We start from the raw sequence: 23,007 nt of genomic DNA on the forward strand, positions 1-23,007 counted from the left end.
GACGATCAGCCCATCTCTTTATTGACACCGCTGGTTGCCATGGTTAACACAAATACAGGACATTGAATGCTTCCTGAATTGACTCAGTAAATGAGTAGTCCTACAGTATCACAGCCAGGTCAAACAGGCGTGTTAGTCAGATTACCAGTATCACAGCCAGGTCAAACAGGCGTGTTAGTCAGACTACCAGTATCACAGCCAGGTCAAACAGGTGTGTTAGTCAGATTACCAGTATCACAGCCAGGTCAAACAGGCGTGTTAGTCAGATTACCAGTATCACAGCCAGGTCAAACAGGTGTGTTAGTCAGATTACCAGTATCACAGCCAGGTCAAACAGGCGTGTTAGTCAGATTACCAGTATCACAGCCAGGTCAAACAGGCGTGTTAGTCAGATTACCCAGTGTCCACAGCCAGGTCAAACAGGCGTGTTAGTCAGATTACCAGTATCACAGCCAGGTCAAACAGGCGTGTTAGTCAGATTACCAGTATCACAGCCAGGTCAAACAGGCGTGTTAGTCAGATTACCCAGTGTCCACAGCCAGGTCAAACAGGCGTGTTAGTCAGATTACCAGTATCACAGCCAGGTCAAACAGGCGTGTTAGTCAGATTACCAGTATCACAGCCAGGTCAAACAGGTGTGTTAGTCAGATTACCCAGTGTCCACAGCCAGGTCAAACAGGTGTGTTAGTCAGATTACCCAGTATCACAGCCAGGTCAAACAGGCGTGTTAGTCAGATGACCCAGTGTCCACAGCCAGGTCAAACAGGTGTGTTCGTCAGATTACCCAGTGTCCACAGCCAGGTCAAACAGGTGTGTTCGTCAGATTACCCAGTGTCCACAGCCAGGTCAAACAGGTGTGTTAGTCAGATTACCCAGTGTCCACAGCCAGGTCAAACAGGTGTGTTAGTCAGATTACCCAGTGTCCACAGCCAGGTCAAACAGGTGTGTTAGTCAGATTACCCAGTGTCCACAGCCAGGTCAAACAGGCGTGTTAGTCAGATTACCCAGTGTCCACAGCAACACTATTGATTATCCTCTACCCCCAGTGTATGTGGAGTACTATGGTCTTAGCCATGTCCTCCCTCACTCCTCTCTTCCTCCCCTCTTCCTCCCCTCCCGACTCCTCTCTTCCACTCCTACTTCCTGTTACCGACAATGCGCTACTTCCTGCTGCAGTCTCTCTCTTTCCATCCCTCCGACCCATCCTCCTCTTCCTAGATAGATATAGATAGAGATAGGTGGTGATATGAACAGAACAGCATAGTGTACACAGTATAATGTAACACTTCCTAGATAGATATAGATAGATAGAGACAGATGGTCATATGAACAGAACAGCATAGTGTACACAGTATAATGTAACACTTCCTAGATAGATAGAGACAGATGGTCATATGAACAGAACAGCATAGTGTACACAGTATAATGTAACACTTCCTAGATAGATAGAGACAGATGGTCATATGAACAGAACAGCATAGTGTACACAGTATAATGTAACACTTCCTAGATAGATAGAGATAGATAGATAGAGAGATAGATGGTCATATGAACAGAACAGCATAGTGTACACAGTATAATGTAACACTTCCCTGCCAGCTCTCCTCTCAAACAGTGCAGCAACTATAAGGCATAGTCCCAAATGGCAGCCTATTCCCTACAGTGGACTACACAGTGGACTCCACAGTGGACTACACAGTGGACTACACAGTGGACTCCACAGCAGACTACACAGGCAGTAGAGCACTTAATAGGGAATAGGCTGCCATATAGGACCCAGACTAAAAAATATATATTTTATTGATTTATTTCACCAGCTCAGTTGACTGAGAACACATTCTCATTTACCCCAACGACCTCAACGACCCCAACGACCTGGGGACTAGTTCCAGGGGAGAGGAGGAGGGGGGATAGATGAGCCAACTGGAAGCTCATCCCAAAAGTAGTAACAAAACAATATCTCTTCCTCTGAGATGGAGGTGACAGAGAGGTCAGTGTCACTGGTTGATGATGTCATACCGTCCTCGTAGGTCGGCGCCGGAGGGTCGTAGATGGAGGTGACAGAGAGGCCAGTGTCACTGGTTGATGATGTCATACCGTCCTAGTAGGTCGGCGCCGGAGGGTCGTAGATGGAGGTGACAGAGAGGCCAGTGTCACTGGTTGATGATGTCATACTGTCCTCGTAGGTCAGCGCCGGAGGGTCGTAGATGGAGGTGACAGAGAGGCCAGTGTCACTGGTTGATGATGTCATACCGTCCTAGTAGGTCGGCGCCGGAGGGTCGTAGGTGCAGGTGACAGAGAGGCCAGTGTCACTGGTTGATGATGTCATACCGTCCTAGTAGGTCGGCGCCGGAGGGTCGTAGATGGAGGTGACAGAGAGGCCAGTGTCACTGGTTGATGATGTCATACTGTCCTCGTAGGTCAGCGCCGGAGGGTCGTAGATGGAGGTGACAGAGAGGCCAGTGTCACTGGTTGATGATGTCATACCGTCCTAGTAGGTCGGCGCCGGAGGGTCGTAGGTGCAGGTGACAGAGAGGCCAGTGTCACTGGTTGATGATGTCATACTGTCCTCGTAGGTCAGCGCCGGAGGGTCGTAGATGGCCAGCTGGTCAAAGGCTTCCTTGGAGAGAGGAGAACGGGTTGAACTGATATGAGGGAGAGACACACACACAGGAGGGTTAGGGAGAGGATGTGTGTGCTCTCATCGGCAGCCTAGACTAACGTGGAGTCAAATTAAGTATTTAAATGTCTGCGTGTGCAGGTGTATGTGTGCTCACCAGCTCGTGGAAGAAGTGGTCCATCCGTGCCAGCTGGAAAGGGGTGGAGTTCATCCTGGATGACCCCGCCCCCTCCCTCCCTATTACGGCGTGCGATTGGCGAGGTGATGAAACGTTGGACGATGTTGACCAATGAGCCGTGGAACACTGCCAGCTCCCACTGTAACCAAGGTTCAGAGGATTTGATCGTCCAACATTACTGCAAACCTTTTAACCCGAAAGACTCGACACTGAAAGACTGGCTTACTGGTCTGTCCTTCACCATAGAAATATTATTATTATTGTGGTGCATAATTGCCATGGGTAAATTGGAAGGTTCAGTCAATGAGCATTATGGGTAATCCACCTCTCCCGAATTAAACATTGAAAGAAAGTGGACGTGAGCTACACCGTCCAAATCTAAACACAGCCGGCGACACCACGTCATTTTCTGAACACAAGTCATTATTGACACGCCAGCGCTATTGTAGCTATCAGAGTGTAGAAACAGTATTAATCAATCATAACAGCACTACTGTAGCTATCAGAGTGTAGAAACAGTATTAATCAATCATAACAGCACTACTGTAGCTATCAATCATAACAGCACTACTGTAGCTATCAATCATAACAGCACTATTGTAGCTATCAGTCATAACAGCGCTACTGTAGCTATCAATCATAACAGCACTACTGTAGCTATCAGAGTGTAGAAACAGTATTAATCAATCATAACACCACTATTGTAGCTATCAATCATAACAGCGCTACTGTAGCTATCAATCATAACAGCACTATTGTAGCTATCAATCATAACAGCACTACTGTAGCTATCAGAGTGTAGAAACAGTATTAATCAGTCATAACACCACTACTGTAGCTATCAATCATAACAGCGCTACTGTAGCTATCAATCATAACAGCACTATTGTAGCTATCAATCATAACAGCACTACTGTAGCTATCAGAGTGTAGAAACAGTATTAATCAGTCATAACACCACTACTGTAGCTATCAATCATAACAGCACTACTGTAGCTATCAGAGTGTAGAAACAGTATTAATCAATCATAACAGCACTACTGTAGCTATCAGAGTGTAGAAACAGTATTAATCAATCATAACAGCACTATTGTAGCTATCAGAGTGTAGAAACAGTATTAATCAATCATAACAGCACTACTGTAGCTATCAATCATAACAGCACTACTGTAGCTATCAGAGTGTAGAAACAGTATTAATCAATCATAACATCACTATTGTAGCTATCAGAGTGTAGAAACAGTTGCTAACTTGAACAATACAACAACAAAAAGTTACCTCTCATCTATCCATCGATCCCTCCATCCTCTGGCCGGGGTAGAAGAGGAGTTCCCACCCTTTCCACCTTCGTCCTCTCCTCCTCTTTCACTCTCCATGGTTACCACCTGCTCTGGTGGTCACCATGGCAGCTGCGGTCCTGTTTTCTCCGGGTACAGGAGGTTTGAGAGTAAGGCTGGAGGAGAACGGCTGCTTACACAGCGGACACCTAGAGACCAAGATTAAGATGAAAGATCAGAGAAGGAAAATGTTATTCATTCTAGAGCCTAGAGCTGGTAGGAAGGATTTCCTGAACACCTTAGTTGACACCCTATACTGCCCTACCAAGCAAAACGGCAGTAAATGCTAATTTGGTCAAAAATGAGTTGTCATGTTTTGCTACATTAAATACATGCTTAATCATGTGGACAAGTATCCTGCCTCGTATTGTGTTTTGGAGAAAATGGGGGTCAATGTTAGCAGTAACTGCATAAGTTTACTGTGAAACCAAGGTAAAAAAAAAAATGAAATTTTTCTCAGTTCCACGCTATGAGCAGTTGCTGCCTTTTTGCTTGGTAGGGCAGGATAGTGTGCTGCTTTCGACCAGAGCCCTAGGTGCCATTTGCGATGCACAGGCCCTGGTCAAAAGTAGTGCACTATATAAGGAAAATGGTGTAATTAGGGACACAGTCCTATCTTGTTGTTGTTCCACTCCTGATTGCAGAGGAAGCAAAAGCAATGGAGGCACCTGTCCAGGTAAGTTATGTTGTAGAACCGGTCCTAGGCAGATACCAGTCTTAAGAGTTTGGAGACTCCTCGGCCGAGACAGACTGCGACAAAGGGAGGGATTCCTCCTGTTGCTGACCTAATCCTCCGCTCTCCCTCAGACAAACACGCAACTTCATCTTAGTAGGGGCCATCTTCTAGAGGGGGGGGTCAGGAACAGGAGCCCTCTAAGACTTTATTGCAGTCTTGTCCCCAGACTCTAAGACTCCCATCTGCCTAGACCGATTCAATAACATGACTTACCTGGACACAGTGTCAGTTGATCCAACTCCCCACTTTGAACAATGGAGCTGCCTAAAGTGTAGGTAGGGCTGAGATTAATGTAGGTTAGCCTACTATGGGAATGTTGGGTCAACAACAATGTTACCAGTGATCTAGTCTTACGGCCTAGATATTTCCCTGTTTAGCTACCTACATTTTAAAGTCAAATGTACCTGTTAGGATTGATATGTAGAGTGAAACGTGTGGCTTTATCCACAAGATGTAGCATATACCCTTTACAGCTGGGTAACGTGCTGCTTCCGTGTCTGTCCACACGTCGTCTCCAGTAGCCGAATTTGAACGCTACAGCTAACCATCCATGCCCTGGTTAGCTGCATCACTAGCGAGTTTTCTAGCACTAACAATATATATTTTAAAATACAACTTTGATGTTGGTTTATAGTAGTTAACGTTAGATAGCTCGTCAGCTGACAGGCTAACCGAGTAGCGTCTCTCTTCCTGACAACTCGAATCTCTGCAGAGTTCTCCGGTTCACAGTCAAAACATCACACCACCGAATCCGTTAGTCTCACCAACTAAACTATCTGACAACACTAAGAATCATTCAGACCTAAATAATAGTATAAATTATAAAGATATAATGTTATAGTAGGATTTTATCGGCGAGGTAGCGGACTGTTGTGAATCAGAGAGCCTTTGGCAACATAGAGGATTCTGGGATACTGGAGGACTTCCGCAACACTCTGGTTGCCAAGGAGGATCACATATAGGGGGTTAATGTCGATTTAATTGTATCTACTTTTGTTGTTGTTGTTGTTGTTGGTATAAACTATTTAATCTTGTTTTATTAGTATTAAACATCCACATCTCATCTATAAATGGGACAATTGTCACGTAATCATTTCCCGTGCTAGCAGCTATTGTTATTGTCTTTTAATGCCAGTAATTCCGCCAGATGGCGCCAGCGTGAAGCTATTGACTGACAACAAGTGCGACTCCTCGGTTGTTTACAATCCACGTTGTCATAGACATGGAAGACAGCTAACCAGCCAGCCAGCCAACCAACCAGCTAACCAGCCAGCCAGCTAACCAGCCAGCCAGCCAGCCAGCCAGCTAGCCAGCCAACCAACCAGCTAACCAGCCAGCTAACCAGCTAACCAGCCAGCTGACCAGCCAGCTAACCAGCTAACCGCAGCTAAACAAAACGTGGTCCATTTCTACCAAAATTGAAGATGATGAACATCAGCAACCGAGCATTGGATAGACTCTACTCTGTTGTGAGTAGTTTTTATGTTCCCCTGTAGCTGGTTGTGCTAACTAGCTACTAGCTAACTGCTAGGGATAACACTTCCAAAGTGTGAGCAGCCCTATTTATCTATACTACAGTACATAGCTAATCACATAACTCCCTACTGAACGTATCCAGACAGACAAGATGTGGCCAATATGCAGGTTTGACTAGGTTACTTTCTAAATCTAATCTGTTACCTGTCCAAAATTATAATCAGTCATTTAACTTTTGGATTACCCAAACTCAGTAACGTAATCTGATCATATTCCTGTTAGAAGAAGACAAGTATGTGTGTTACCAATTGGATGACATCTATTGCAGGATAAATCATTGTTAAAGTTTACATAGCTGGACATATATGGATGTTACATGTTACTTTATGGGTTGGTTATGTAGGCTTCTTCTAACCCATCACGTTCTACTACATATAATAATACGATTCAATTATATCTTTACATTAAACAGCTGCATATTATCAAGATATCAAAGTGTCACCAACTAAAAGGTAAACACGAGGCCTGTAGCAAATGCAGCATATGGCAGCATATTAATTTTTCACATCTAGATAGCCCTTTTCAGTCGTGATACTGACTGATAGACTTTAGTTTTTAAAGGGCAAATCCACAGGTGAAACAATAACAAAACGGCCTCTGTTTTGGTAAAACGCTGAGGGATGGTCCTGGAGAAACGTAACCACTCTCAGATGAATAGACAGAGCTGTGGATGTAAGGACTGACCATCCATGATATCAACATTATAGTTATAACCATGTTATGAGACTATACAGGACTGACCATCCATGATATCAACATTATAGTTATAACCATGTTATGAGACTATACAGGACTGACCATCCATGATATCAACATTATAGTTATAACCATGTTATGAGACTATACAGGACTGACCATCCATGATATCAACATTATAGTTATAACCATGTTATGAGACTATACAGGACTGACCATCCATGATATCAACATTATAGTTATAACCATGTTATGAGGCTATACAGGACTGACCATCCATGATATCAACACTATAGTTATAACCATGTTATGAGGCTATACAGGACTGACCATCCATGATATCAACATTATAGTTATAACCATGTTATGAGGCTATACAGGACTGACCATCCATGATATCAACATTATAGTTATAACCATGTTATGAGGCTATACAGGACTGACCATCCATGATATCAACATTATAGTTATAACCATGTTATGAGGCTATACAGGACTGACCATCCATGATATCAACACTATAGTTATAACCATGTTATGAGACTATACAGGACTGACCATCCATGATATCAACATTATAGTTATAACCATGTTATGAGACTATACAGGACTGACCATCCATGACATCAACATTATAGTTATAACCATGTTATGAGACTATACAGGACTGACCATCCATGATATCAACATTATAGTTATAACCATGTTATGAGACTATACAGGACTGACCATCCATGATATCAACATTATAGTTATAACCATGTTATGAGGCTATACAGGACTGACCATCCATGATATCAACATTATAGTTATAACCATGTTATGAGACTATACAGGACTGACCATCCATGATATCAACATTATAGTTATAACCATGTTATGAGACTATACAGGACTGACCATCCATGATATCAACATTATAGTTATAACCATGTTATGAGACTATACAGGACTGACCATCCATGATATCAACATTATAGTTATAACCATGTTATGAGGCTATACAGGACTGACCATCCATGATATCAACATTATAGTTATAACCATGTTATGAGGCTATACAGGACTGACCATCCACAATATCAACATTATAGTTATAACCATGTTATGAGACTATACAGGACTGACCATCCATGATATCAACATTATAGTTATAACCATGTTATGAGACTATACAGGACTGACCATCCATGATATCAACATTATAGTTATAACCATGTTATGAGGCTATACAGTTTTTGTTTACATGCACAATGTTTACAAACATTGGGGAAAAAACAACTCATGTGGAACAAACTTAAACTTGTGCCTTTCTTCAATGCTGATTTCAATGTCATTAAGGATTATTTTTTCCGCAAACATCCTTTCTGAATTTAAAAGTTATCCTCTAAGTAATAATCTAGTTTTTCAAGGGTATCTGTAATCTGATTACAATATTTTAGTAACGGATTACAGTTACTGTTTTTTGTAATCCCCTAATATGTTTGAAAACGTTGTGAGTTTAGCTAACTAGCCTGGTTGCCAGCTAGCTAACGTTATCTAGCTGGCAGTTTCAGCACTGGCCTAAGTGGCCAGCTCCCTTCCCTTCCCTTCCCTTCCCTTCCCTTCCCTTCCCTTCCCTTCCCTTCCCTTCCACACACACACACACACACACACACACACACACACACACACACACACACACACACACACACACACACACACACACACACACACTACCATAGCTAGCTAGCTAAATTCTATATCATTGTAACAATTTGGAAGTTAACCCCTGTAAACATAAGAGAGAGTACATTTAAATATTGTGTGTATTTTTTGTTATTTAACCTATGTAAGGCTGTGAACATACTCAGTAAGTTGCTATAAGTGTTGTGTTGTTTGTTTCCAGCTCCTCCTGGCAGTGGTGTTACTGTCGTGGACCTACGTCATCTATGGGAGTAGAATAGCAGCACAGAGACAGTTGGAGAAGAGACTCAACATCAAACTACACAACTAAAGCACCTACGGCTAGCTCAACTCCAATACAGTAAGTTAACCCAGACTCAGAACACTAATAACTCAACTCCAATACAGTAAGCTAACCCAGACTCAGACTCAGAACACTAATAACTCAACTCCCATACAGTAAGTTAACCCAGACTCAGACTCAGAACACTAATAACTCAACTCCCATACAGTAAGTTAACCCAGACTCAGAACACTAATAACTCAACTCCAATACAGTAAGCTAACCCAGACTCCGACTCAGAACACTAATAACTCAACTCCAATACAGTAAGCTAACCCAGACTCCGACTCAGAACACTAATAACTCAACTCCAATACAGTAAAATAACCCCTGCTCCGACTCAGAACACTAACTAACAGCTAAACTACAAACAGTAAGTTAACCCCGACCTAGACTCAGGACACTAACTAACAGCTAAACTACTAAGGTAACTCAGAACACTAACTAACAGCTAAACTACTAAGGTAACTCAGGACACTAACTAACAGCTAAACTACTAAGGTAACTCAGGACACTAACTAACAGCTAAACTACTAAGGTAACTCAGGACACTAACTAACATCTAAACTACTAAGGTAACTCAGGACACTAACTAACAGCTGAACTACTAAGGTAACTCAGGACACTAACTAACAGCTAAACTACTAAGGTAACTCAGGACACTAACTAACAGCTAAACTACTAAGGTAACTCAGGACACTAACTAACAGCTAAACTACTAAGATAACTCAGGACACTAACTAACAGCTAAACTACTAAGGTAACTCGGGACACTAACTAACAGCTGAACTACTAAGGTAACTCAGGACACTAACTAACAGCTAAACTACTAAGGTAACTCAGGACACTAACTAACAGCTAAACTACTAAGGTAACTCAGGACACTAACTAACAGCTAAACTACTAAGGTAACTCGGGACACTAACTAACAGCTGAACTACTAAGGTAACTCAGGACACTAACTAACAGCTAAACTACTAAGGTAACTCAGGACACTAACTAACAGCTAAACTACTAAGGTAACTCAGGACACTAACTAACAGCTAAACTACTAAGGTAACTCAGGACACTAACTAACAGCTAAACTACTAAGGTAACTCGGGACACTAACTAACAGCTGAACTACTAAGGTAACTCAGGACACTAACTAACAGCTGAACTACTAAGGTAACTCAGGACACTAACTAACAGCTAAACTACTAAGGTAACTCAGGACACTAACTAACAGCTAAACTACTAAGGTAACTCAGGACACTAACTAACAGCTGAACTACTAAGGTAACTCAGGACACTAACTAACAGCTAAACTACTAAGGTAACTCAGGACACTAACTAACAGCTAAACTACTAAGGTAACTCAGGACACTAACTAACAGCTAAACTACTAAGGTAACTCAGGACACTAACTAACAGCTAAACTACTAAGGTAACTCAGGACACTAACAGCTAAACTACTAAGGTAACTCAGGACACTAACAGCTGAACTACTAAGGTAACTCAGGACACTAACAGCTAAACTACTAAGGTAACTCAGGACACTAACTAACAGCTAAACTACTAAGGTAACTCAGAACACTAACAGCTAAACTACTAAGGTAACTCAGGACACTAACTAACAGCTAAACTACTAAGGTAACTCAGGACACTAACTAACATCTAAACTACTAAGGTAACTCAGGACACTAACTAACAGCTAAACTACTAAGGTAACTCAGGACACTAACAGCTGAACTACTAAGGTAACTCAGGACACTAACTAACATCTAAACTACTAAGGTAACTCAGAACACTAACTAACATCTAAACTACTAAGGTAACTCAGGACACTAACTAACAGCTAAACTACTAAGGTAACTCAGGACACTAACTAACAGCTAAACTACTAAGGTAACTCAGGACACTAACTAACAGCTAAACTACTAAGGTAACTCAGGACACTAACTAACAGCTAAACTACTAAGGTAACTCAGGACACTAACTAACAGCTAAACTACTAAGGTAACTCAGGACACTAACAGCTAAACTACTAAGGTAACTCAGGACACTAACAGCTGAACTACTAAGGTAACTCAGGACACTAACAGCTAAACTACTAAGGTAACTCAGGACACTAACTAACAGCTAAACTACTAAGGTAACTCAGAACACTAACAGCTAAACTACTAAGGTAACTCAGGACACTAACTAACAGCTAAACTACTAAGGTAACTCAGGACACTAACTAACATCTAAACTACTAAGGTAACTCAGGACACTAACTAACAGCTAAACTACTAAGGTAACTCAGGACACTAACTAACAGCTAAACTACTAAGGTAACTCAGGACACTAACTAACAGCTAAACTACTAAGGTAACTCAGGACACTAACTAACAGCTAAACTACTAAGGTAACTCAGGACACTAACAGCTAAACTACTAAGGTAACTCAGGACACTAACTAACAGCTAAACTACTAAGGTAACTCAGGACACTAACTAACAGCTAAACTACTAAGGTAACTCAGGACACTAACTAACAGCTAAACTACTAAGGTAACTCAGGACACTAACTAACAGCTAAACTACTAAGGTAACTCAGGACACTAACAGCTAAACTACTAAGGTAACTCAGGACACTAACAGCTGAACTACTAAGGTAACTCAGGACACTAACAGCTAAACTACTAAGGTAACTCAGGACACTAACTAACAGCTAAACTACTAAGGTAACTCAGAACACTAACAGCTAAACTACTAAGGTAACTCAGGACACTAACTAACAGCTAAACTACTAAGGTAACTCAGGACACTAACTAACATCTAAACTACTAAGGTAACTCAGGACACTAACTAACAGCTAAACTACTAAGGTAACTCAGGACACTAACAGCTGAACTACTAAGGTAACTCAGGACACTAACTAACATCTAAACTACTAAGGTAACTCAGAACACTAACTAACATCTAAACTACTAAGGTAACTCAGGACACTAACTAACAGCTAAACTACTAAGGTAACTCAGGACACTAACTAACAGCTAAACTACTAAGGTAACTCAGGACACTAACTAACAGCTAAACTACTAAGGTAACTCAGGACACTAACTAACAGCTAAACTACTAAGGTAACTCAGGACACTAACTAACAGCTAAACTACTAAGGTAACTCAGGACACTAACTAACAGCTAAACTACTAAGGTAACTCAGGACACTAACTAACAGCTAAACTACTAAGGTAACTCAGAACACTAACTAACAGCTAAACTACTAAGGTAACTCAGGACACTAACTAACAGCTAAACTACTAAGGTAACTCAGGACACTAACTAACAGCTAAACTACTAAGGTAACTCAGGACACTAACTAACAGCTAAACTACTAAGGTAACTCAGGACACTAACAGCTAAACTACTAAGGTAACTCAGGACACTAACTAACAGCTAAACTACTAAGGTAACTCGGGACACTAACTAACAGCTGAACTACTAAGGTAACTCAGGACACTAACTAACAGCTAAACTACTAAGGTAACTCAGGACACTAACTAACAGCTAAACTACTAAGGTAACTCAGGACACTAACTAACAGCTAAACTACTAAGGTAACTCAGGACACTAACTAACAGCTAAACTACTAAGGTAACTCAGGACACTAACTAACAGCTAAACTACTAAGGTAACTCAGAACACTAACTAACAGCTAAACTACTAAGGTAACTCAGGACACTAACTAACAGCTAAACTACTAAGGTAACTCAGGACACTAACAGCTGAACTACTAAGGTAACTCAGGACACTAACAGCTAAACTACTAAGGTAACTCAGAACACTAACAGCTGAACTACTAAGGTAACTCAGGACACTAACTAACAGCTAAACTACTAAGGTAACTCAGGACACTAACTAACAGCTAAACTACTAAGGTAACTCAGGACACTAACTAACAGCTAAACTACTAAGGTAACTCAGGACACTAACTAACAGCTAAACTACTAAGGTAACTCAGGACACTAACAGCTGAACTACTAAGGTAACTCAGGACACTAACAGCTGAACTACTAAGGTAACTCAGAACACTAACAGCTGAACTACTAAGGTAACTCAGGACACTAACTAACAGCTAAACTACTAAGGTAACTCAGGACACTAACTAACAGCTAAACTACTAAGGTAACTCAGGACACTAACTAACAGCTAAACTACTAAGGTAACTCAGGACACTAACTAACAGCTAAACTACTAAGGTAACTCAGGACACTAACTAACAGCTAAACTACTAAGGTAACTCAGGACACTAACTAACAGCTAAACTGCTAAGGTAACTCAGGACACTAACTAACAGCTAAACTACTAAGGTAACTCAGGACACTAACTAACAGCTAAACTACTAAGGTAACTCAGAACACTAACAGCTAAACTACTAAGGTAACTCAGGACACTAACTAACAGCTAAACTACTAAGGTAACTCAGGACACTAACTAACAGCTAAACTACTAAGGTAACTCAGGACACTAACTAACAGCTAAACTACTAAGGTAACTCAGGACACTAACTAACAGCTAAACTACTAAGGTAACTCAGGACACTAACAGCTGAACTACTAAGGTAACTCAGGACACTAACTAACAGCTAAACTACTAAGGTAACTCAGGACACTAACTAACAGCTAAACTACTAAGGTAACTCAGGACACTAACAGCTAAACTACTAAGGTAACTCAGGACACTAACTAACAGCTAAACTACTAAGGTAACTCAGAACACTAACAACTAAACTACTAAGGTAACTCAGAACACTAACAGCTAAACTACTAAGGTAACTCATAACACTAACAGCTAAACTACTAAGGTAACTCAGGACACTAACTAACAGCTAAACTACTAAGGTAACTCAGGACACTAACTAACAGCTAAACTACTAAGGTAACTCAGGACACTAACTAACAGCTAAACTACTAAGGTAACTCAGGACACTAACTAACAGCTAAACTACTAAGGTAACTCAGGACACTAACAGCTGAACTACTAAGGTAACTCAGGACACTAACAGCTAAACTACTAAGGTAACTCAGGACACTAACTAACAGCTAAACTACTAAGGTAACTCAGGACACTAACTAAAAGCTAAACTACTAAGGTAACTCAGGACACTAACAGCTGAACTACTAAGGTAACTCAGGACACTAACTAACAGCTAAACTACTAACAGTAAGGTAACTCAGAACACTAACTAACAGCTAAACTACTAAGGTAACTCAGGACACTAACTAACAGCTAAACTACTAAGGTAACTCAGGACACTAACTAACAGCTAAACTACTAAGGTAACTCAGGACACTAACTAACAGCTAAACTACTAAGGTAACTCAGGACACTAACTAACAGCTGAACTACTAAGGTAACTCAGGACACTAACTAACAGCTAAACTACTAAGGTAACTCAGGACACTAACTAACATCTAAACTACTAAGGTAACTCAGGACACTAACTAACAGCTGAACTACTAAGGTAACTCAGGACACTAACTAACAGCTAAACTACTAAGGTAACTCAGGACACTAACAGCTGAACTACTAAGGTAACTCAGGACACTAACAGCTAAACTACTAAGGTAACTCAGGACACTAACTAACAGCTGAACTACTAAGGTAACTCAGGACACTAACAGCTAAACTACTAAGGTAACTCAGGACACTAACTAACAGCTAAACTACTAAGGTAACTCAGGACACTAACTAACAGCTAAACTACTAAGGTAACTCAGAACACTAACAGCTAAACTACTAAGGTAACTCAGAACACTAACAGCTAAACTACTAAGGTAACTCAGAACACTAACAGCTAAACTACTAAGGTAACTCAGGACACTAACTAACAGCTAAACTACTAAGGTAACTCAGGACACTAACTAACAGCTAAACTACTAAGGTAACTCAGGACACTAACTACTAAACTACTAAGGTAACTCAGAACACTAACAGCTAAACTACTAAGGTAACTCATAACACTAACAGCTAAACTACTAAGGTAACTCAGGACACTAACTAACAGCTGAACTACTAAGGTAACTCAGGACACTAACTAACAGCTAAACTACTAAGGTAACTCAGGACACTAACTAACAGCTAAACTACTAAGGTAACTCAGGACACTAACAGCTAAACTACTAAGGTAACTCAGGACACTAACTAACAGCTAAACTACTAAGGTAACTCAGAACACTAACAACTAAACTACTAAGGTAACTCAGAACACTAACAGCTAAACTACTAAGGTAAATCATAACACTAACAGCTAAACTACTAAGGTAACTCAGGACACTAACTAACAGCTAAACTACTAAGGTAACTCAGGACACTAACTAACAGCTAAACTACTAAGGTAACTCAGGACACTAACTAACAGCTAAACTACTAAGGTAACTCAGGACACTAACTAACAGCTAAACTACTAAGGTAACTCAGGACACTAACAGCTGAACTACTAAGGTAACTCAGGACACTAACAGCTAAACTACTAAGGTAACTCAGGACACTAACTAACAGCTAAACTACTAAGGTAACTCAGGACACTAACTAAAAGCTAAACTACTAAGGTAACTCAGGACACTAACAGCTGAACTACTAAGGTAACTCAGGACACTAACTAACAGCTAAACTACTAACAGTAAGGTAACTCAGAACACTAACTAACAGCTAAACTACTAAGGTAACTCAGGACACTAACTAACAGCTAAACTACTAAGGTAACTCAGGACACTAACTAACAGCTAAACTACTAAGGTAACTCAGGACACTAACTAACAGCTAAACTACTAAGGTAACTCAGGACACTAACTAACAGCTGAACTACTAAGGTAACTCAGGACACTAACTAACAGCTAAACTACTAAGGTAACTCAGGACACTAACTAACATCTAAACTACTAAGGTAACTCAGGACACTAACTAACAGCTGAACTACTAAGGTAACTCAGGACACTAACTAACAGCTAAACTACTAAGGTAACTCAGGACACTAACAGCTGAACTACTAAGGTAACTCAGGACACTAACAGCTAAACTACTAAGGTAACTCAGGACACTAACTAACAGCTGAACTACTAAGGTAACTCAGGACACTAACAGCTAAACTACTAAGGTAACTCAGGACACTAACTAACAGCTAAACTACTAAGGTAACTCAGGACACTAACTAACAGCTAAACTACTAAGGTAACTCAGAACACTAACAGCTAAACTACTAAGGTAACTCAGAACACTAACAGCTAAACTACTAAGGTAACTCAGAACACTAACAGCTAAACTACTAAGGTAACTCAGGACACTAACTAACAGCTAAACTACTAAGGTAACTCAGGACACTAACTAACAGCTAAACTACTAAGGTAACTCAGGACACTAACTAACAGCTAAACTACTAAGGTAACTCAGGACACTAACTAACAGCTAAACTACTAAGGTAACTCAGGACACTAACAGCTGAACTACTAAGGTAACTCAGGACACTAACAGCTAAACTACTAAGGTAACTCAGGACACTAACTAACAGCTAAACTACTAAGGTAACTCAGGACACTAACTAACAGCTAAACTACTAAGGTAACTCAGGACACTAACAGCTGAACTACTAAGGTAACTCAGGACACTAACTAACAGCTAAACTACTAAGGTAACTCAGGACACTAACAGCTGAACTACTAAGGTAACTCAGGACACTAACAGCTAAACTACTAAGGTAACTCAGGACACTAACTAACAGCTGAACTACTAAGGTAACTCAGGACACTAACAGCTAAACTACTAAGGTAACTCAGGACACTAACTAACAGCTAAACTACTAAGGTAACTCAGGACACTAACTAACAGCTAAACTACTAAGGTAACTCAGGACACTAACTAACAGCTAAACTACTAAGGTAACTCAGGACACTAACTAACAGCTAAACTACTAAGGTAACTCAGGACACTAACTAACAGCTAAACTACTAAGGTAACTCAGGACACTAACTAACAGCTAAACTACTAAGGTAACTCAGGACACTAACTAACAGCTAAACTACTAAGGTAACTCAGGACACTAACTAACAGCTAAACTACTAAGGTAACTCAGGACACTAACTAACAGCTGAACTACTAAGGTAACTCAGGACACTAACTAACAGCTAAACTACTAAGGTAACTCAGAACACTAACAGCTAAACTACTAAGGTAACTCAGAACACTAACTAACAGCTAAACTACTAAGGTAACTCAGGACACTAACAGCTAAACTACTAAGGTAACTCAGAACACTAACTAACAGCTAAACTACTAAGGTAACTCAGGACACTAACTAACAGCTAAACTACTAAGGTAACTCAGGACACTAACTAACAGCTAAACTACTAAGGTAACTCAGAACACTAACTAACAGCTAAACTACTAAGGTAACTCAGAACACTAACTAACAGCTAAACTACTAAGGTAACTCAGGACACTAACTAACAGCTAAACTACTAAGGTAACTCAGGACACTAACAGCTAAACTACTAAGGTAACTCAGGACACTAACAGCTAAACTACTAAGGTAACTCAGGACACTAACAGCTGAACTACTAAGGTAACTCAGGACACTAACTAACAGCTAAACTACTAAGGTAACTCAGGACACTAACTAACAGCTAAACTACTAAGGTAACTCAGGACACTAACTAACAGCTAAACTACTAAGGTAACTCAGAACACTAACTAACATCTAAACTACTAAGGTAACTCAGGACACTAACTAACATCTAAACTACTAAGGTAACTCAGGACACTAACTAACAGCTAAACTACTAAGGTAACTCAGGACACTAACTAACAGCTGAACTACTAAGGTAACTCAGGACACTAACAGCTAAACTACTAAGGTAACTCAGGACACTAACTAACAGCTAAACTACTAAGGTAACTCGGGACACTAACTAACAGCTGAACTACTAAGGTAACTCAGGACACTAACTAACAGCTAAACTACTAAGGTAACTCAGGACACTAACTAACAGCTAAACTACTAAGGTAACTCAGAACACTAACAGCTAAGCTACTAAGGTAACTCAGAACACTAACAGCTAAACTACTAAGGTAACTCAGAACACTAACTAACAGCTAAACTACTAAGGTAACTCAGGACACTAACTAACAGCTAAACTACTAAGGTAACTCAGGACACTAACTAACAGCTAAACTACTAAGGTAACTCAGGACACTAACAGCTGAACTACTAAGGTAACTCAGGACACTAACTAACAGCTAAACTACTAAGGTAACTCAGGACACTAACTAACAGCTAAACTACTAAGGTAACTCAGGACACTAACAGCTAAACTACTAAGGTAACTCAGGACACTAACTAACAGCTAAACTACTAAGGTAACTCAGAACACTAACAGCTAAACTACTAAGGTAACTCAGGACACTAACTAACAGCTAAACTACTAAGGTAACTCAGGACACTAACTAACATCTAAACTACTAAGGTAACTCAGGACACTAACTAACATCTAAACTACTAAGGTAACTCAGGACACTAACTAACAGCTAAACTACTAAGGTAACTCAGGACACTAACTAACAGCTAAACTACTAAGGTAACTCAGAACACTAACAGCTAAACTACTAAGGTAACTCAGGACACTAACAGCTGAACTACTAAGGTAACTCAGGACACTAACTAACAGCTAAACTACTAAGGTAACTCAGAACACTAACTAACAGCTAAACTACTAAGGTAACTCAGGACACTAACTAACATCTAAACTACTAAGGTAACTCAGGACACTAACTAACAGCTGAACTACTAAGGTAACTCAGGACACTAACAGCTGAACTACTAAGGTAACTCAGGACACTAACAGCTGAACTACTAAGGTAACTCAGGACACTAACTAACAGCTAAACTACTAAGGTAACTCAGGACACTAACAGCTGAACTACTAAGGTAACTCAGGACACTAACAGCTAAACTACTAAGGTAACTCAGGACACTAACTAACAGCTGAACTACTAAGGAAACTCAGGACACTAACAGCTGAACTACTAAGGTAACTCAGGACACTAACTAACAGCTAAACTACTAAGGTAACTCAGGACACTAACTAACATCTAAACTACTAAGGTAACTCAGGACACCAACAGCTGAACTACTAAGGTAACTCAGGACACTAACTAACAGCTAAACTACTAAGGTAACTCAGAACACTAACAGCTAAACTACTAAGGTAACTCAGGAAACTAACTAACATCTAAACTACTAAGGTAACTCAGGACACTAACAGCTGAACTACTAAGGTAACTCAGGACACTAACTAACAGCTAAACTACTAAGGTAACTCAGAACACTAACAGCTGAACTACTAAGGTAACTCAGGACACTAACTAACAGCTAAACTACTAAGGTAACTCAGGACACTAACTAACAGCTAAACTACTAAGGTAACTCAGGACACTAACTAACAGCTAAACTACTAAGGTAACTCAGGACACTAACTAACAGCTAAACTACTAAGGTAACTCAGGACACTAACTAACAGCTAAACTACTAAGGTAACTCAGGACACTATCTAACAGCTAAACTACTAAGGTAACTCAGGACACTAACTAACATCTAAACTACTAAGGTAACTCAGGACACTAACTAACAGCTAAACTACTAAGGTAACTCAGGACACTAACTAACAGCTAAACTACTAAGGTAACTCAGGACACTAACTAACATCTAAACTACTAAGGTAACTCAGGACACTAACTAACAGCTAAACTACTAAGGTAACTCAGGACACTAACTAACAGCTAAACTACTAAGGTAACTCAGAACACTAACAGCTAAACTACTAAGGTAACTCAGGACACTAACAGCTGAACTACTAAGGTAACTCAGGACACTAACTAACAGCTAAACTACTAAGGTAACTCAGGACACTAACTAACAGCTGAACTACTAAGGTAACTCAGGACACTAACAGCTGAACTACTAAGGTAACTCAGGACACTAACAGCTGAACTACTAAGGTAACTCAGGACACTAACTAACAGCTAAACTACTAAGGTAACTCAGGACACTAACTAACAGCTAAACTACTAAGGTAACTCAGGACACTAACAGCTGAACTACTAAGGTAACTCAGGACACTAACAGCTAAACTACTAAGGTAACTCAGGACACTAACTAACAGCTGAACTACTAAGGAAACTCAGGACACTAACAGCTGAACTACTAAGGTAACTCAGGACACTAACTAACAGCTAAACTACTAAGGTAACTCAGGACACTAACTAACATCTAAACTACTAAGGTAACTCAGGACACTAACTAACAGCTAAACTACTAAGGTAACTCAGGACACTAACTAACAGCTAAACTACTAAGGTAACTCAGGACACTAACAGCTGAACTACTAAGGTAACTCAGGACACTAACTAACAGCTAAACTACTAAGGTAACTCAGAACACTAACAGCTAAACTACTAAGGTAACTCAGGAAACTAACTAACATCTAAACTACTAAGGTAACTCAGGACACTAACTAACAGCTAAACTATTAATATAACTCAGGACACTAACTAACAGCTAAACTACTAAGGTAACTCAGGACACTAACAGCTGAACTACTAAGGTAACTCAGGACACTAACTAACAGCTAAACTACTAAGGTAACTCAGGACACTAACTAACAGCTAAACTACTAAGGTAACTCAGAACACTAACAGCTAAACTACTAAGGTAACTCAGAACACTAACAGCTAAACTACTAAGGTAACTCAGAACACTAACTAACAGCTAAACTACTAAGGTAACTCAGGACACTAACTAACAGCTAAACTACTAAGGTAACTCAGGACACTAACTAACAGCTAAACTACTAAGGTAACTCAGGACACTAACTAACAGCTAAACTACTAAGGTAACTCAGGACACTAACAGCTAAACTACTAAGGTAACTCAGGACACTAACTAACAGCTAAACTACTAAGGTAACTCAGAACACTAACAGCTAAACTACTAAGGTAACTCAGGACACTAACTAACAGCTAAACTACTAAGGTAACTCAGGACACTAACTAACATCTAAACTACTAAGGTAACTCAGGACACTAACTAACATCTAAACTACTAAGGTAACTCAGGACACTAACTAACAGCTAAACTACTAAGGTAACTCAGGACACTAACTAACAGCTAAACTACTAAGGTAACTCAGAACACTAACAGCTAAACTACTAAGGTAACTCAGGACACTAACAGCTGAACTACTAAGGTAACTCAGGACACTAACTAACAGCTAAACTACTAAGGTAACTCAGAACACTAACTAACAGCTAAACTACTAAGGTAACTCAGGACACTAACTAACATCTAAACTACTAAGGTAACTCAGGACACTAACTAACAGCTGAACTACTAAGGTAACTCAGGACACTAACAGCTGAACTACTAAGGTAACTCAGGACACTAACAGCTGAACTACTAAGGTAACTCAGGACACTAACTAACAGCTAAACTACTAAGGTAACTCAGGACACTAACAGCTGAACTACTAAGGTAACTCAGGACACTAACAGCTAAACTACTAAGGTAACTCAGGACACTAACTAACAGCTGAACTACTAAGGAAACTCAGGACACTAACAGCTGAACTACTAAGGTAACTCAGGACACTAACTAACAGCTAAACTACTAAGGTAACTCAGGACACTAACTAACATCTAAACTACTAAGGTAACTCAGGACACCAACAGCTGAACTACTAAGGTAACTCAGGACACTAACTAACAGCTAAACTACTAAGGTAACTCAGAACACTAACAGCTAAACTACTAAGGTAACTCAGGAAACTAACTAACATCTAAACTACTAAGGTAACTCAGGACACTAACAGCTGAACTACTAAGGTAACTCAGGACACTAACTAACAGCTAAACTACTAAGGTAACTCAGAACACTAACAGCTGAACTACTAAGGTAACTCAGGACACTAACTAACAGCTAAACTACTAAGGTAACTCAGGACACTAACTAACAGCTAAACTACTAAGGTAACTCAGGACACTAACTAACAGCTAAACTACTAAGGTAACTCAGGACACTAACTAACAGCTAAACTACTAAGGTAACTCAGGACACTAACTAACAGCTAAACTACTAAGGTAACTCAGGACACTATCTAACAGCTAAACTACTAAGGTAACTCAGGACACTAACTAACATCTAAACTACTAAGGTAACTCAGGACACTAACTAACAGCTAAACTACTAAGGTAACTCAGGACACTAACTAACAGCTAAACTACTAAGGTAACTCAGGACACTAACTAACATCTAAACTACTAAGGTAACTCAGGACACTAACTAACAGCTAAACTACTAAGGTAACTCAGGACACTAACTAACAGCTAAACTACTAAGGTAACTCAGAACACTAACAGCTAAACTACTAAGGTAACTCAGGACACTAACAGCTGAACTACTAAGGTAACTCAGGACACTAACTAACAGCTAAACTACTAAGGTAACTCAGGACACTAACTAACAGCTGAACTACTAAGGTAACTCAGGACACTAACAGCTGAACTACTAAGGTAACTCAGGACACTAACAGCTGAACTACTAAGGTAACTCAGGACACTAACTAACAGCTAAACTACTAAGGTAACTCAGGACACTAACAGCTGAACTACTAAGGTAACTCAGGACACTAACAGCTAAACTACTAAGGTAACTCAGGACACTAACTAACAGCTGAACTACTAAGGAAACTCAGGACACTAACAGCTGAACTACTAAGGTAACTCAGGACACTAACTAACAGCTAAACTACTAAGGTAACTCAGGACACTAACTAACATCTAAACTACTAAGGTAACTCAGGACACTAACTAACAGCTAAACTACT

The 23,007-nt window shown here is 40.1% G+C and overlaps 1 protein-coding gene and 1 long non-coding RNA gene across 7 annotated transcripts in view; one reads left to right on the forward strand and one right to left on the reverse strand.

Annotated features, from left to right (window-relative positions):
• LOC149980688 (uncharacterized) lies at positions 1–5,788 on the reverse strand. 6 transcript variants are annotated; one of them, XR_016482983.1, is made up of 5 exons: positions 5,276–5,787; positions 4,077–4,284; positions 2,778–2,937; positions 2,020–2,620; positions 1–1,214 (listed from the first exon to the last, which is right to left on the reverse strand). XR_016482983.1 is itself a non-coding variant. In XM_090183235.1 (4 exons), exons 2-4 carry the CDS (start codon positions 4,172–4,174, stop codon positions 2,492–2,494), a joined length of 387 nt encoding a protein of 128 aa, XP_090039361.1. In that variant the 5' UTR covers positions 4,175–4,284; positions 5,276–5,788; the 3' UTR covers positions 1–2,491. The 6 variants fall into 6 exon arrangements, 1 of the variants encoding a protein (XP_090039361.1); XR_016482987.1 differs by having other exon boundaries at positions 2,020–2,645; XR_016482984.1 differs by lacking the exon at positions 5,276–5,787 and adding an exon at positions 5,085–5,146.
• Positions 5,787–23,007, forward strand: part of LOC149980689 (uncharacterized) — a 22,954-nt gene continuing 5,733 nt past the window's right edge. Inside the window, exons 1-2 of the long non-coding RNA XR_016482988.1 lie at positions 5,787–6,340; positions 8,992–9,129. This is a non-coding gene — a long non-coding RNA (uncharacterized LOC149980689). The remainder of the gene's footprint in view (positions 6,341–8,991; positions 9,130–23,007) is intronic.

This window comes from Oncorhynchus mykiss, chromosome 9 (genome assembly GCF_057628025.1).
Source record: "Oncorhynchus mykiss isolate SJ-2025 chromosome 9, ASM5762802v1, whole genome shotgun sequence".
Lineage (NCBI taxonomy): Eukaryota > Metazoa > Chordata > Actinopteri > Salmoniformes > Salmonidae > Oncorhynchus > Oncorhynchus mykiss.